The following is a 14,191-nucleotide window of genomic DNA, read 5'->3' as shown; positions in this document are numbered from 1 at the left end:
TCGGGGTCGGCGTCGCGTTCCCACGGATCAACCTCGACGGCCTCGTGTCGCCCGCGCCGGCGCTGGCGCCGGCCAAGCGGGAGCCGGATGCGGCGCTGTCCGCAGCGAGCCTCACGGTGGAGGAGGCGCGCAAGGTGCTGCGAGCCACGCAGATGGAGGCGGCGCTCACGCGGATTCGGGAGTCTGGCGCCGGCGCAGTGCCGTACGCGCGACTTCGTGCGCCTCTGCTGCGACGCCGCCGGCCCGAACGCGGGCCCCTCCGTCGCGCGCTCGACGAGTCCGGATCCTCTCCCTCCTCCACCTTGGCTTCGCGCGCGTCGCCACCCCCCATCCCCTCACGAGCCGCCCCACCATCTCGGTCCTTGTCGGTGATATCCTCTCCCTCCTCCACCTCGGCTTCGCGCCGCCGCCGGCTCTTGCTCTCGCCTCCCTCCATTCCCCTAAAACGCACAACAGAGTCCAGATTGCAGTTCCTTCGGCCCATTCGGCCGTCACATCAGGCCCGCGCCACGCCACCAGCCGCCACACGACAGGACCCAGATGCCAAAGAAGATGGGCGTGAACTCCAAGGCAGAGGCGGCCTGCGAGCGCCGCTCCACCGTGGAGGTCGACTGGCGCGACCGCCGAGAGGGCGTCGTGGAGGAGCAGTACTGGGCCGCCTCCCCGCCTTCCTTGCTGTTGTATGCACAGATTTCTCCTCTTACACTACCGACCCGAGCCATCCCATCCGCCCCGCATCCTTGCATCGGACCTCATAAGTTTGAACCAACAATCAGCTGCGGGGCCACCACCTCCTGAGGTCATACTCCTATGCTGTAGCCTGGGTAGCGGTCTCAACATCCACGGGATTGTCACAGTTGATTCAGCTATGGTAAGTTGCCAGGCTAGGCAATCATTCAGCCTTCTATGGGATAGTTGTAGTGTGTTCCCAACACTGTTTTTTTTTGCTATTTTTGCATGCAGATGCTCGAGGAGGATGTGGCAGTTCCAGTCTCATTTGCTAATGAAGCTCCAAAGGATACTACAAAGATGGACACAGATGATGCACCAAGTGATCCTGTCTCTGGAACTGATGTGAATGTGCATGAGCCTGATACTACTGAGGCTGCTCCTGCAGCTGAAAATGGAGCAGAAAATCCCGAGGAAAAATCTGTTCCAATGGAAACTGATGCAAAGGTGTGATATATTCTTCACAAATTTTGGAAAAATCCTATTTTGTTTGCAGCATGCTGATGGATTTGATGATTTTTAGATTGTTGCGACCTTCCATAATGGGGGTTTTCTGTTTATTCTGACTGCTTGTCGTATCTTGAGATGGCATAGCAGGCGGTCAATTTTGGAGGCTACCATTCTTGTTGTGATCATGTGTTAGAAATTTACGGATTAGTTTCATGCAAGTTATATACTTGCTCTCTTGTTAGGTTCATGAATGCTTTGGATGAGAAGTTAGTAATTTGTTGATTTGCTTCTTATATATATTTTATTTAGGTTGAGCCATCAGAAAGGAAAGTTAAGAGAACTTCTGTTCCGGTCCATGCGTTGGTCTATGGTGCCTTGGCTGTAGCTGACCTGCAGAAGGCTGTAGAGAAAGAGTATGAGATGGCTCTTCAGGACAGAGTAATGGATGAAACCAAAGAGAAGAAAAATGTTGTGGAAGCTTATGTCTATGACATGCGTAACAAGGTATGTGGAGATGCATGCCTTGATGGTTTTCCTTGTGAATATAAACAGTATCTAATGTTCTTTTTTATTGTATTTAGCTCTACGATAGATACAACGATTTTGTGACACCTGAGGAGAAGGAAGGGTTGATTGGAAAGCTTCGGGAGGTTGAAGATTGGCTGTATGAAGATGGTGAGGATGAGACAAAGGGAGTCTATATTTCTAAACTGGAAGATCTTAATAAGGTATTTCTATATGCACTGAATTACAGCATTGCTTGGTCAACGCCCGCGGAGACTTCTTGCATGCTTGTGAATTTAGATGACACAAGTTTTCTTCAATTGCAGATTGGTGACCCAATTGAGGCACGGTACAAGGAGTCAACAGAAAGGGGTTCCTCTGTAGATCAACTGGTCTACTGCATCAACAGTTTCAGAGAGGCTGCTTTGTCCAGTGACCAAAAGTTTGGCCATATCGACATATCTGAGAAACAGAAGGTAGGGCAGAGTGCCATTTAGTAATCTTCAGTTTCAGTAGCGCTAGACTGTTCCTTGTTATGGTCGTCATGCCCTGTGATTTATTTCCAAGCATGTGTTGTAGAAGAGGTAAATCTCTACTACTTATTAAGTTAGTAAGGGGTAGGCTGCCCATTCCCTGTTCTGCCATTCCCTACCATTCACGTATGTACAGATGCTATGATTAGGCTCAGAGTGAAAATAAGGTTTCAGAATTAGTTATTTTCAATCTCAAAGGTTAAGATAACTCAAAACATACCTGATGATTATAGAAATGAAGAACCCATACAACAAACCAACTAGCATCTATATTATAAAAAAATATTTCCTGTTTTAGTTGTTGATATTTATTATGCCTCATAATTATTAAATTTATTTTTATAGATATTTGATAAGTTTGATGTCATCATAATATCGTATTCTCTGAAGTGTGTGCCATTCAAATTGAGTATTGTTGTTTGAGACCTTTGGTACGTATTTATTTTATAAAAATGAGAGCAAAATTGTGTACCTGATGTTATATGCAGCTATGTTTAATATAGTCCTAATATCTTCAACTCGGCAACATGGCTATGATCAAGGTCTGTCACATGGTCAGCTCCTTCAAGGTCCTATACAATATAGTCCTGACAACATTGAAATATTAAATGTCAAGCAACCTATTTAATACAGGTTTTATGGGCTAAGTGAGATAAGGAAGAATGATGAAGGTAAGTTCTCTTTGTAACGAGTTCAATCCGTGCATTCACAATTGAGCCAAGTTTGTCCAGTTAGCCTTCTTATCTGCTTGTTGTGCACTACAATCTGTTCTGTTCTGTGAACTCGATGTTATCTGGTCATCTGATGCTACCTATCCTGATTATTTTGGAAGTGCATAGGAGTTTTTGTCTCGAGTTTGGTATGGAGCCATGGATAGAGAATTCTCAAATAATTTTGAGCCATGGATAGAGAATTCTCCGAGACGCTAGACACGCCACCACATCGTCTGCGCCGCGAGATCGAGAATGTCCATCTCTATGCGGCTCGCGATCCCTGCTCCTGCCGTCACCGCCGCCGCGCCGACACGGCTGAGGGTGCGAGCGGCAGCGGCAGGGAACGACGACTCTCTCCCTGTCGCGCGCGTCGCCGTGCAGGCGGAGACGGGCGCGCTCAGGTGAGGCAGAGGCTGAGGCCGAGGCTGCGGCGGTTGTGCGTTCTCGGCGAAACTAAACCTGCAACTTTCGTGGGACCATTGATCCGACGCGCATTTGTGCAGGGGATGCGCCTCGCTGCCGTCGAAGCCGCTGGGAGCGGCCCAGCCGTGCCGGAGCAGGGGGGCCGCCGCCGTGTGTCAGTCGTTGGCGCACCTCAGCGCGCGCACCATCTAGTGGATCTCCGCCGGAACCATCGCGTGAGTGCCTCACCTGCCCCCTATCCTGACACCCAAAACGTCCAAACAAAAAGTCCCTTTCTGTCCACTCCGCTCTCTCTCTTTTTTTAGGCATCGTGTGACTGTGATGGGCACGAGCTATCTTACACGTTCAGAAAATATGATTTATTGTTATTTTGCCTTCTTATTAAGGATCCTGAGCTATTTGCCTTCTTATTAGTCGAGTTTGGCATGTTGGTAGCTGTATACGCCTGTCAGATGTGTAATGTTGTGACATGTGGTCTCATTATTCATGTTGCAAGGGCAGTACATCAGGCGCTATATTTTTTTGCTGAGGAATCTCAGGTGCTACATTGGCATATGCCGTCACCACTCTGGTAGTAGCTAGCACTTCCAACTCGTAGTGCTCAAACCAGTGAAAAACAAATGTCAACCTAATTAGGCCTTGTTCGATTATTCCTACGCCACGCCACATGGATTGGATGAGATTGGAAAAAATAGTAGAGTTTTTGACTTGCTATAGATTTAAATCCACCAAATCCTCTTCAATCCACATGGATTGAGATGAAACCGCACACACTTATGGTATTCATTTCCAACATGGAAAGATACGAGTCCAATGTCTTCAAACATAATTTCATTTGGTCTTCCAAGTATTGTTTGTCCTCTTGGGGTGACCACTTAGCATGTGCGTATTTACCTCATGCTTGTGATCTTCCAAATATTAGACCTGCTCATACTGTGAAGAGGATGAACTAACATGTAAAAAGTGGAATTAATCATGATTCAGATCTTTGATGAGCTGTCATATAGATATAGCTGGTCATGCGATTCATGCTGCCTTTCCCTAGCATGACACTGGACAGTCTTTTGAAAAGAGGGGAATCGCCACATACACTTCGAAATGTAACTTCTTCCTAACCATTTTAGGACTTCCAGGGAACACCTGGGATTATGGGACATATTCACTGCAAATAACAGCATAACTCTGCAGATTCTTATTTGAACAATGTTAACTATTCTTTATCTTTTGCAGAGTGCTATTAGTTGCTAAAGGCGCTGCCATACACAAATCTTTCCTTGTGCCATTTTTTGCTCTTCAGGCACCTTGCTGCATAATCTCATGGATCAAGTAAGATACTGCTACTTATGGAAAGAATTATTCGATACCTGTGTTTCTTATCTTTCTTTATCTAGAATACAATATATATGCTTCTTATTTTTGGTGAAAGTACTATACTGTTCCTAATTATAATATGTTACCAACAACCATATCTAGGGGTGACTATGGTCAGTGGACTGCTTTTCTTGCTCTGTTGGTGCGTCTATTCTTCTTCATTCCAGGTAGAGTAGCAAACATGGTTCATATAAGAGTACTTTTTAGATTCATTCTGTCTGCTAATAACCAAATGTGTACTTGTTTTTTGAGATAACTGAATACTATGTTTTTTGAAGGAACGAAGTAGACTATGTGCCCAACCTGAACAAATTTTATTACTTCTTTGAAATCATTCATTTGTATGATTCAAGAAAAAAAGGAAAATGGAGATTATAAAGTATCTATCGTAATCGTATGATAGCAAGCTTGAAGGCAGTTCACCTCTTTGTAGCATCGGTTCTGAACCGATCTATGTTTAGGTCTACCCAGTTGTTTATTATTGTAGGTGAACTGGAGCTTCCACTGTCAACAATGCTGCTTGTGAGTGTTGCTCCTTACCAATTCATGGATCTGAGGTATGGAAGATTTTAACATTGGCCCTAATGCATATCATGATGAAGTTTTGTTTACACAACTTTTTATTAACTAACGTAAAGCCGGTTGTTTAGACTACTGTTGCTATAGAGACAAACATTGTAGAAGCAGTACAAGACGGTATGGATTAAAGCCAAATGAACAGACTAAATACAAGAACATTTTGGTTAACGAAGTAGTAACCATTTTTTTCATTGTAGTACTGAATTGTGTTATTGTGAATAGCAGGAAGCACTTATGTCTATATATCTGATCAATAATTGATATAGAACCAATCCACTTTTTTTAAGTTGACACCCTGATCAGAAGCCATACAACATACCTTGAACCCACATTTTCTTCGATAAGGACTTTTAACCTACATGCCACTGAGACAATTTTTGGGGGGTGGGGTGGGGACACCCCGAGACTTGTAGTGGTAGCATACTTTGAAGTATTATCATGTTGACTTTCATATTCTCAAGTTCCCTTATGAAATCTGGTTGATTTTTCCCGGAAAAAAATGCTTATTTTCATGAACTGAAAAATCATTGTTTTTTTGCTCATGTATACTGAATCCTCTGATTTCCAAATTGTGGTTACAGGGGAACTCAAGGTGGTGTCGTACTGTCACTAGTCATAGCTGCGTATCTCGCCTTCCAGCACTTCACTAGGGTGGGCGGCCCAGGCAAAGCCTTCGAGCAGGGATCCATTGTTGCGACCTTGGCCATCATTTGCATCATGATTGTGCCCTTGATGCTGCTATTCTGATTTGCAATGAGTTGGAATGAATTTGCTTCTCATTATGTGCGTATAGAAGGACAAATAAATTTAACCTTGTAATGCAACATTCGAGTTCTCTTTCCCAAAACATATGCACTGATATATCCTTCCATGTTAGTGCTCTTTGGTGGTTATTGAGTTCTCTCAGCATGTTAATTCTCTTGTTGGTTTCTTGCATGGACTAATTTGGAAGCCACAAAACCACCGTAGGGAATTGGTAGGGAATTGGAGGGGCTAAAATCTCATTCTTATTTAATTTTGAATAAGAAGAAAATTTTAGCCTCTACAATCCACTCCGGTTTTCTCATTCCATTAATGACTTTCGGTTTCATTCCCCCGTGTCCATTTCAAGATTCATGTGGACTTGACAATCAATTCTATGTTTTTGGCTCGAGGGCACTTTGCAATCGATGACCCTCAGTTGCATAAACAACTCCAGATGATGTAATCTTGCTATCGGAGGGTCTTTTATTTGTATACCGTTTCGTTGCCTCAAAACCTTTGTGTCCACCATAGCAAGCCAAAATGCCCACATCTGAAGTTCTGGACTCCATGCCATATTGCGAAAATGAGGTTTCTCCTGTTTCTATGTTTCAAAAAGCAAACAAGTTTCAGCTCCGTGTTTATGCGCGCCCGTATCACAGAAAAGGGCAACACCCCGGACATATTCAAAGCGTTACACTCAGTCAAAGCGCTGGAGTCCGAATACTAAGCAGGCAAGGCTTTGTAAAGTAAGATAAATGGGTCTACACGGTTTGAGCTTTATGGTTTGAGTTTAGTAAAGCGGTGTATTTCTTGTGTCGTGATGATTTGGTGGATTATACATTCACATTGATTTAGATGATTTTAACATAAACGAGACAATAAACGAAACATTTAGCGGCCAGAAGCCAATTCTGGCGGTAAGAAGCCGAAATAAACATGTGCCAAATAGCTCAAATTCTGAAGATGGAATTACCCAGGCTATGCAAAGGTATCTACAGAGGAGATGATGCTTTTAGGGGGTGTTTGGTTCCAGTAACTAAGTCTGTTGGAGACTCGCAATTTGTGTTCCGTGGCATCGCACGGGCACCCACCTAGTAATGAAAGAATTTCCAATAGGAATTATAGATGGAGGCACATTTTCCATCTCTAGCCTTTGCGTATGGTTCAACGATGACCAATAGCCAAGGGTTTGTAGCAATAATGAACTCATGCCCCTAGTAGCCAGCTGGAGGAAAACAACTGATACCATTGACACTAGTCACTACAAGAAAAAAGGCAAACGGTGTCGGCCAAAAATCCACACTCTTACTGAAATAAGCCGACACTCTTAGTATAAGAGTGTCGGTTGACCGACACTCTTGACCGACACTCTTAGCCGACACTCTAAATTGGACACTCTTAGCCGACACTCTAAATTGGACGCTCTTATTCGTATAGCCGACACTCTTAGTAGTGAGTGCACCCTTGCTTCATCATGGCTCTATCTTCACAAACATTCTTCTACTATATGCATTATATGTAGTACAAAATTGAAGATGTATGTGGAGAGATTTCTCCCACAAAGGACACATATCGAGACTATACACAAATGAACGACACAGATGCATGGACCTAGGTAGCTCTTTTATCTAGCGGTGAAACGAGTCGGGTATTCCCGTCGGGTATCAAGTACGGATAGTATAAATACCTGTTTTTTATACAGGGTGTTTTTATACCTAGTACAGGTATGGGTAATAGCCGAATACTGCAACTTCAGATTCATGTCGGATACGATGTGTGGACTACCTGATAAATACCCCGAATATTCGGGTCAGATACGGGTACTCGGGTTTCGCATACCCATTTTTTCTTTTTCTACATAATATGGTTATAAAATCACAAATTTTACATATGAAAAAGTTTATATGAAAACCGTAGAGCTCAAAGAGATCTACAACTTTGTAGTACATCACATTTTTGTTTGAACACGTCCTCATGTCAAAATCAGTGAAATAATATCCAAATTTATACCAAATTAATAGATTGTTTATCATTTTCATGTGGGGACTTAAGCTTATCTTCATGTGGAGAGTTGATGTTATCTTCGTTTAGAACGTTTATTAGTTTTCGCAACTTATTTGTAATTTTCAGTCGAAACTAGAATATTTGTGAATTTAATTGCATTTTGATGATTTTCTACTGAAAAAATTGATAATACACAAATTGCCTCGGAAATTAATAAAATTTTATGGAGGCGCAACATGTGTCCACATATAGTCCTCATAAACATTTGGACCATAAAATCGACAAGATGCCAATGTTTCTTGCTTGTCACCTCCACTTGTTGCATGAGTCGCCCTAAGTATCTAAGTTTCAACATAATCAATACTTCACTTTATCATTTTCATATGGAGACTTGAGGTTATCTTCTTATAGGATGTTTATTAGTCTTGGTAACCTATTTTCAATTTTCGTTTGGCACTAGAATATTTTATGAATTTAATTTCATTTTGTTGATTTTCTGTAGAAAATAATTGATAATACACAAATAACCTAAAAATTCATGAAATTTTATGAAGGCTCAACATATGTCCATATATAATCTTATAAATTGTTTGGACATGAGGAGTGGCTAAATGATTATATGTCATATGTGTGGAATGGTGTCTTACACGGTATCCAACAAAAACAATTCGTTACCGACGCTATCCGTGTTAGACTAGTTCCATATTCAGTATGTGGCTATCTATATTTGCATCCGTGGACATCCATATTTGTATTCGTATCCGAAGCTATCTTTATTCAAATTCGAATCTGAATAAAAATATGAAAATAAAAATATGGTTTTGGTGATAGCCGCCTGTGTTTTTCTTAGCATATATATAGACACACACACTAATTATGATGGTGACACATATAAACTATCTTGTTTTGTATTAGACTATTGTGTGATTTAAACCTTGTCACCATATAAAAACTATTATGTTGGACTATCTTGCGTTGTGTTAGACTATTGTTTAAACCTTGTCATTATACTCGAAGTATTGTGTTAAACTATATTGTGTTGTATTAGACAATCTTATGCCAATTAAAACTATATTTTGTTGTATTAGACTATTGTGTGATTTGAATCTTGTCATTATGTTCAAAATATTATGTTGGACTATTGTATGGCCTTAACTTATTGTTATATTGTTATGTCGTTCTATGTTCTATGAAATGCTCGTTTGTAACTATTTTATATGCAACTAAACTATAGTGAATTATAAGCAATTCATGCATTATCCGACAGGTATCTGGTATCCAACCAAATAATATATGTATCCATCACTTATCGACCTAAATAAAAATATCGGGTTCCTGTATTTGCATCCATCTTGTTTATATCTATTCGTATTCGATCCCAAATGAAATTGAAATACATTAGGATAGGATACAGGATAACCTACTATCTGTCTATATATGTCCTGTTTTCACCCCTAACTTTATCCATGGAGACGTATGGGTGCTGGTTTCGTAACAACAAACAATGATGGTAGGTTGATACAATTGTAAAGAATCAATCAATTTGAAGGTTTGGTGGATCGACTGGCAAAGTACAATGTTGATCAAAATAAACCCAACAGTGATATGATAACACAGTTGGTTTGTGGCATGACCCAACAGGGATATGTCACTATTAGATCGTAGCATGAATTGGAAGTTGTATGACATGTATCATCACTAGGTTATGGGTTGACCTAACAATCTAGATGGTGGTTTGATCTGACAGCAACATGTGTCTTTAAGGCTGGGTTTATAGCTTGTCCAAACTTATTTTAAACACAAGGTTGATATGTACCCTTGTGGTTCAGGTTGTGGAGTGTTTGTCAATAGGGATAGTGCTTTGGGTTGAGTCAGTTGGACTAACTAGGGTGTGAGGTTGTTGGGCAACATGTCTCTTGTCTTATGGTATGCAGCCCGAAGACAGTTGTCGATGATGAAGGTGAACATCATGCAGGTTCGTACATATGGACTGAGAGCGGCGAAGTACAAACTCTAAGTCTTGACAGAGAGACTAGAGATGCTGGGTGGATATATTTGGTGGAAAACACCTAGGGACACTGTTAGGCACTAGAACATGCAGGAGCGAATAGTGTCATCGACGCGGTTGCAGACCGGTGAGACACGTGTCTAGGATGTGGGGACACATATGGAGTACGCTACCCATGGAGGTTTTAGTGGTTGAGCCTTAAAGTGTCACATCCGGTTTTGGAATGTAAATCAAATACAAACCATGTACGTGTCAGGATCAGAACTCACATACACAATGATTACATAAATGACTCATCATAACACAATGTTTCGAATATTAATAAAGAGTAAGTAATAATATTACAAACTAGAGCTATTTACACTATATAGATAAAAGTACACATAATAGAAACGTAGTCAATGTAAATAAACCCACCACAGGCAGCTGACTGGGGGAGGTCGCCAGCCTAATCCTCGAACTCATCAAAGTCCTGTAACTCCTAGAGATCCGCCTCGATGCCTTCTTCTTCTTTACCTGAGCATAGGTTGCACCAAAGGCAACCTGGTGTTTTGTGATAGCAAGGGTGAGTACACATCAACGTACTCAGCAAATGTCTCGTTTGGCTAAGGTGGACTAGCTTTATGTGGAGTTAGCCTTAAAGCAGGTTGCTTTTACTTTTATCAAGTTTTATTCATTTATATAAGCCAAGTTTTATCATCAATCTCAAGTTATTATCTCAAATAGTATCTCCTCATAGGGGAAATACCAAAATCCATAGTTAGAAACATCATTAATAGAACCAACATCATCATCTGTAATAATTTAAAAATAATAATATTTACAAATAAAATATTCAATAAATATTTTTAAATAAATTTCTATTATTAATTAAATTGGGCTTTGTAAAAAGAGAATAAATTGAATAGTAAAACTCTTTCAACTCAATCAACAACAACAAAAATTAATGCTCCAGCATGTGATGCAACAATCAAAAACCCTTTTAGAGTTTCATTAATACATCTAATACTTACATAAAAGCAAAACATTCCTTCACTATTTTGAAAAGAGAAAGAAAGGCAAAGGAAGAAGAGGGTAACACCTGAATTTGGTGAATATTACAAAAGAAATTTTATACTCTCAAATTTAGGGTGTTACAAACTTAGCCCACTTAACAGAATCTCGCCCTCGAGATTCAAGAAGAGGCTAGCAAGAACGACATGGTTGGTTCGTAGGTTGTTCATGGCTTTTTTGACTTAACTTTGACTCTGCAAGCTTAACTTGCGGGTTGGTTTCTTTGGCCTTCAGACGCTCATGTCCGACTGATCCTCACTATTGGAGTAATGAGATGATATGAATGCTAAGTTGACTTCTTGAGGGCCCAAGGGCCTGTGGGTTAGGACCCGCCATGCTACCGCTGGACCACTCTGATCTTGTTGGTTGATGTTGATTGTGTTGCCATCGTTAGGGTTAGCAGCTAACTAACTTAACAGGAGCATTGTTGCCATGCCCTTGACGAAGACGCTATCGACTATGATCTCGATTGATTAAGAGGAGCTGGAGATTGCCAACTGGACAGGTGCAAGAGTCTAGAATATTGAGAAAAGGGTAGGCATAGATAGATTAGAGAGAGCAGGGGGAGAACCCAACTACCTAACTGCTAGTTGCCGCATCGCTGAGATGTCAAGAGAAGTAGAACGTCTGCAGCAGGATATTGTTGAGCGTGATCAGGCTATTGACTGGGCTATGAATTCGTGATCCGTAGCCTAGGATTGTGAGGCGACTGCTCGAGCCTGGGTGGAAGAGCTAAGCCTGGCCTTGGAAAATCTACAAGCATATAACAATATCCTACACGAGAAGGTGCATGTGTTGTATGACCTGTTACACCCAAACGTACCACCTGAAGTTGCAGAGATGGGTGCTGACGCAGCAGGAGCAGGTGAAGCAGGACCCTATGGGGAGCTGGACATCTTTGGAGCCCCTCCTTCTATGAACATCATGGATGTTCGCCCTCCTAAAGCTAGTAGCAGATCTGGAGCAACCAAGAATATGGAGGACTAGACTAGTATAGTAGTAGGTTGTTTCCTTGTTTAGTCTAAATAAGGAAAGTGAGTTGTATGGACTGAGTATGTATAATAAGTCAGAGCTTGGAATAATGTAACAAAGGTTGTGTAACTGTGCTATGTAATAATAAAGCATGTTTTTCTTCTCCAGATGCCGACAAGGACTCGTGGTCAAGATGGGCAGGGACTTCTCGAGGTAGTGGGGAGGAGACCCTAATCCCACCACATGTACCTCCAACTCTAGCGGAGGTCATTGCTACCTTGCTTAATGCTACTACTGACAATACTCTGTTCCTCTATGAAAGGGCGGGAAACCTGATTCACCAGCAAGGAGGCCAAGGCCAAAATCAAGCTCCACGAGACACTACTTATATGGAGTTTTCGAAAACTCGTCCCCCTGTCTTCATTAAAGCAGAAGAACCCTAGAGGTGGATGAATGGATCCGCGTGATGGAACAGAAATTTGGACTGATCCGATGTATGGAGACTCAGAAGCCCCTGTTTGCTGCTCAACAACTGCGATGCCTCGCCAGTACATGGCGGGCAAACTTTGTAGCCATTTAGCCTGAAGGTCATCTCGTTACATGGGTAGAGTTTAAGCAAGCGTCCAGGGAGCATTACATTTCATATGGTATTCTTCAAATGAAGTTGGAAGAATTTGTTCGTCTGAAGCAAGGCGGTGACTCTGTGATGCAGTACCTTGCCAAGTTCAACCACCTATCTCAGTATGCCATAGAACAAGTCAACACAGACTTAAAAAAGAAAACTGCTTCATGAGAGGTTTGAGTGATAGGCTGCAGCAAAAGATGGCTACCTATATGGACCTTACTTTTAACAAGGCTATAAGCACGACAATATCGGTGGAGGTAAAGAATTCAGAACAAGGGAAGACAAAAAGGTTTGGACGTGAAGGAGGTGAGGGATCTTCTTAGGGGTCCGAGAAGCAATCAAGGCTAGTAATCCGTTCCTTCAATCCGAATCGTTCTTTTCCTCGTCCATCCTCATAACCTTTTAAGCAGCCGGTTTTCATTCATCCAACTACTGCCCCTACCCATACCACTCAGTCGGGTGCCTCTGGTACTCGTTTTCCAGCTTTACCTGGCCCATCTAATAACTATTTCAACTGTGGAAATCATGGTCATTTCATCAAGGACTGCCCTTATCGAACAAGCAAAACTTTTAAAGGAATTCGGGAAGTACTTCTAAGGGCAAGGCAAATATTTTCGAACCCATGTTGTTGTGCTACTTGCCTATCCACTCCACCGGGTGCAAAATGGAACAACTCCGAGGTTTTCAATCCAACGTCCACATCCTTCATAGGGCTGGGCAAAAAACCCGTAACCCGAAACCCGAACCCGGAATACCCGAAACCGAACCCGAAATACCTGAAACCCGAATTTTGTTTGGGAATTTCGGGTAGCAACTTACAAAACCCGAATTTATTTCGGGTATCACAATCGGGTACCCGAAATACCCGAATTACCCGAACTTTCATGTGTCATGTACGTATGTCATGCTTAATTATTGATTTGTACATTTATAATTATGTGTAAGTGTGCATAACTTGTGATTGTAGATTGCTTGAGTTTTATATGTCCACGTATATCATTATTCAAACTACATTTTATACTAATTTAATAGGGTGTATGTGTTTTTATGAATCCAACACAATAGTTCGAGTAGTTCGGGAATACCCGAACCCGAACCCGAAATTCCGGGTACCCGAATTTTCGGATATTGCAAAACCCGTTGTTATTTCGGGTATCGATTCTCAAAACCCGAAATTTTAAAAAACCAAATTACCCGACCTGAAATTTTCGGGTAACCCGAACGCCCACCCCTAGTCCTTCACATGGAGTTGCTTCGCCTGGACGCACCCTCCACGGTCAATCCACGTGCCGCCACTGGTTCCCTCTGGAACTGCCGCCACTAGTTCTGAGGCCCAAACTCCGCAAAACCCACCATATGTAGCGCTGGGTGGTTTTGATGCCCAAACCACCAAACCTGCCATGAGTACCGCACCTCGTGCGCGTCCTCCACGGCCAGATGCGTGTCCCAACCACGCCGGCAAAACGGTCCACTCCACCACATC

The 14,191-nt window shown here is 42.1% G+C and overlaps 1 protein-coding gene and 1 pseudogene across 1 annotated transcript; both read left to right on the top strand.

Moving 5' to 3' along the window:
• The first annotated feature begins 280 nt into the window (after positions 1-280).
• Positions 281-2,199, top strand: LOC103637062 (heat shock 70 kDa protein 15). The gene is made up of 5 exons (XM_020542622.3): positions 281-871; positions 964-1,176; positions 1,489-1,683; positions 1,761-1,907; positions 2,010-2,199. Exons 1-5 carry the CDS (start codon positions 683-685, stop codon positions 2,178-2,180), a joined length of 915 nt encoding a protein of 304 aa, XP_020398211.2. The 5' UTR covers positions 281-682; the 3' UTR covers positions 2,181-2,199.
• Positions 2,200-3,166: 967 nt separating this feature from the next.
• Positions 3,167-6,217, top strand: LOC103635479 (cold-regulated 413 inner membrane protein 1, chloroplastic-like; annotated as a pseudogene).
• Positions 6,218-14,191: the final 7,974 nt, after the last annotated feature.

This window comes from Zea mays, chromosome 8, assembly GCF_902167145.1.
Source record: "Zea mays cultivar B73 chromosome 8, Zm-B73-REFERENCE-NAM-5.0, whole genome shotgun sequence".
In the NCBI taxonomy this organism is placed as follows: domain Eukaryota; kingdom Viridiplantae; phylum Streptophyta; class Magnoliopsida; order Poales; family Poaceae; genus Zea; species Zea mays.
The sequence above is the reverse complement of the archived record's forward strand: the minus strand, read 5'-3'. Positions and strand labels throughout refer to the sequence as shown.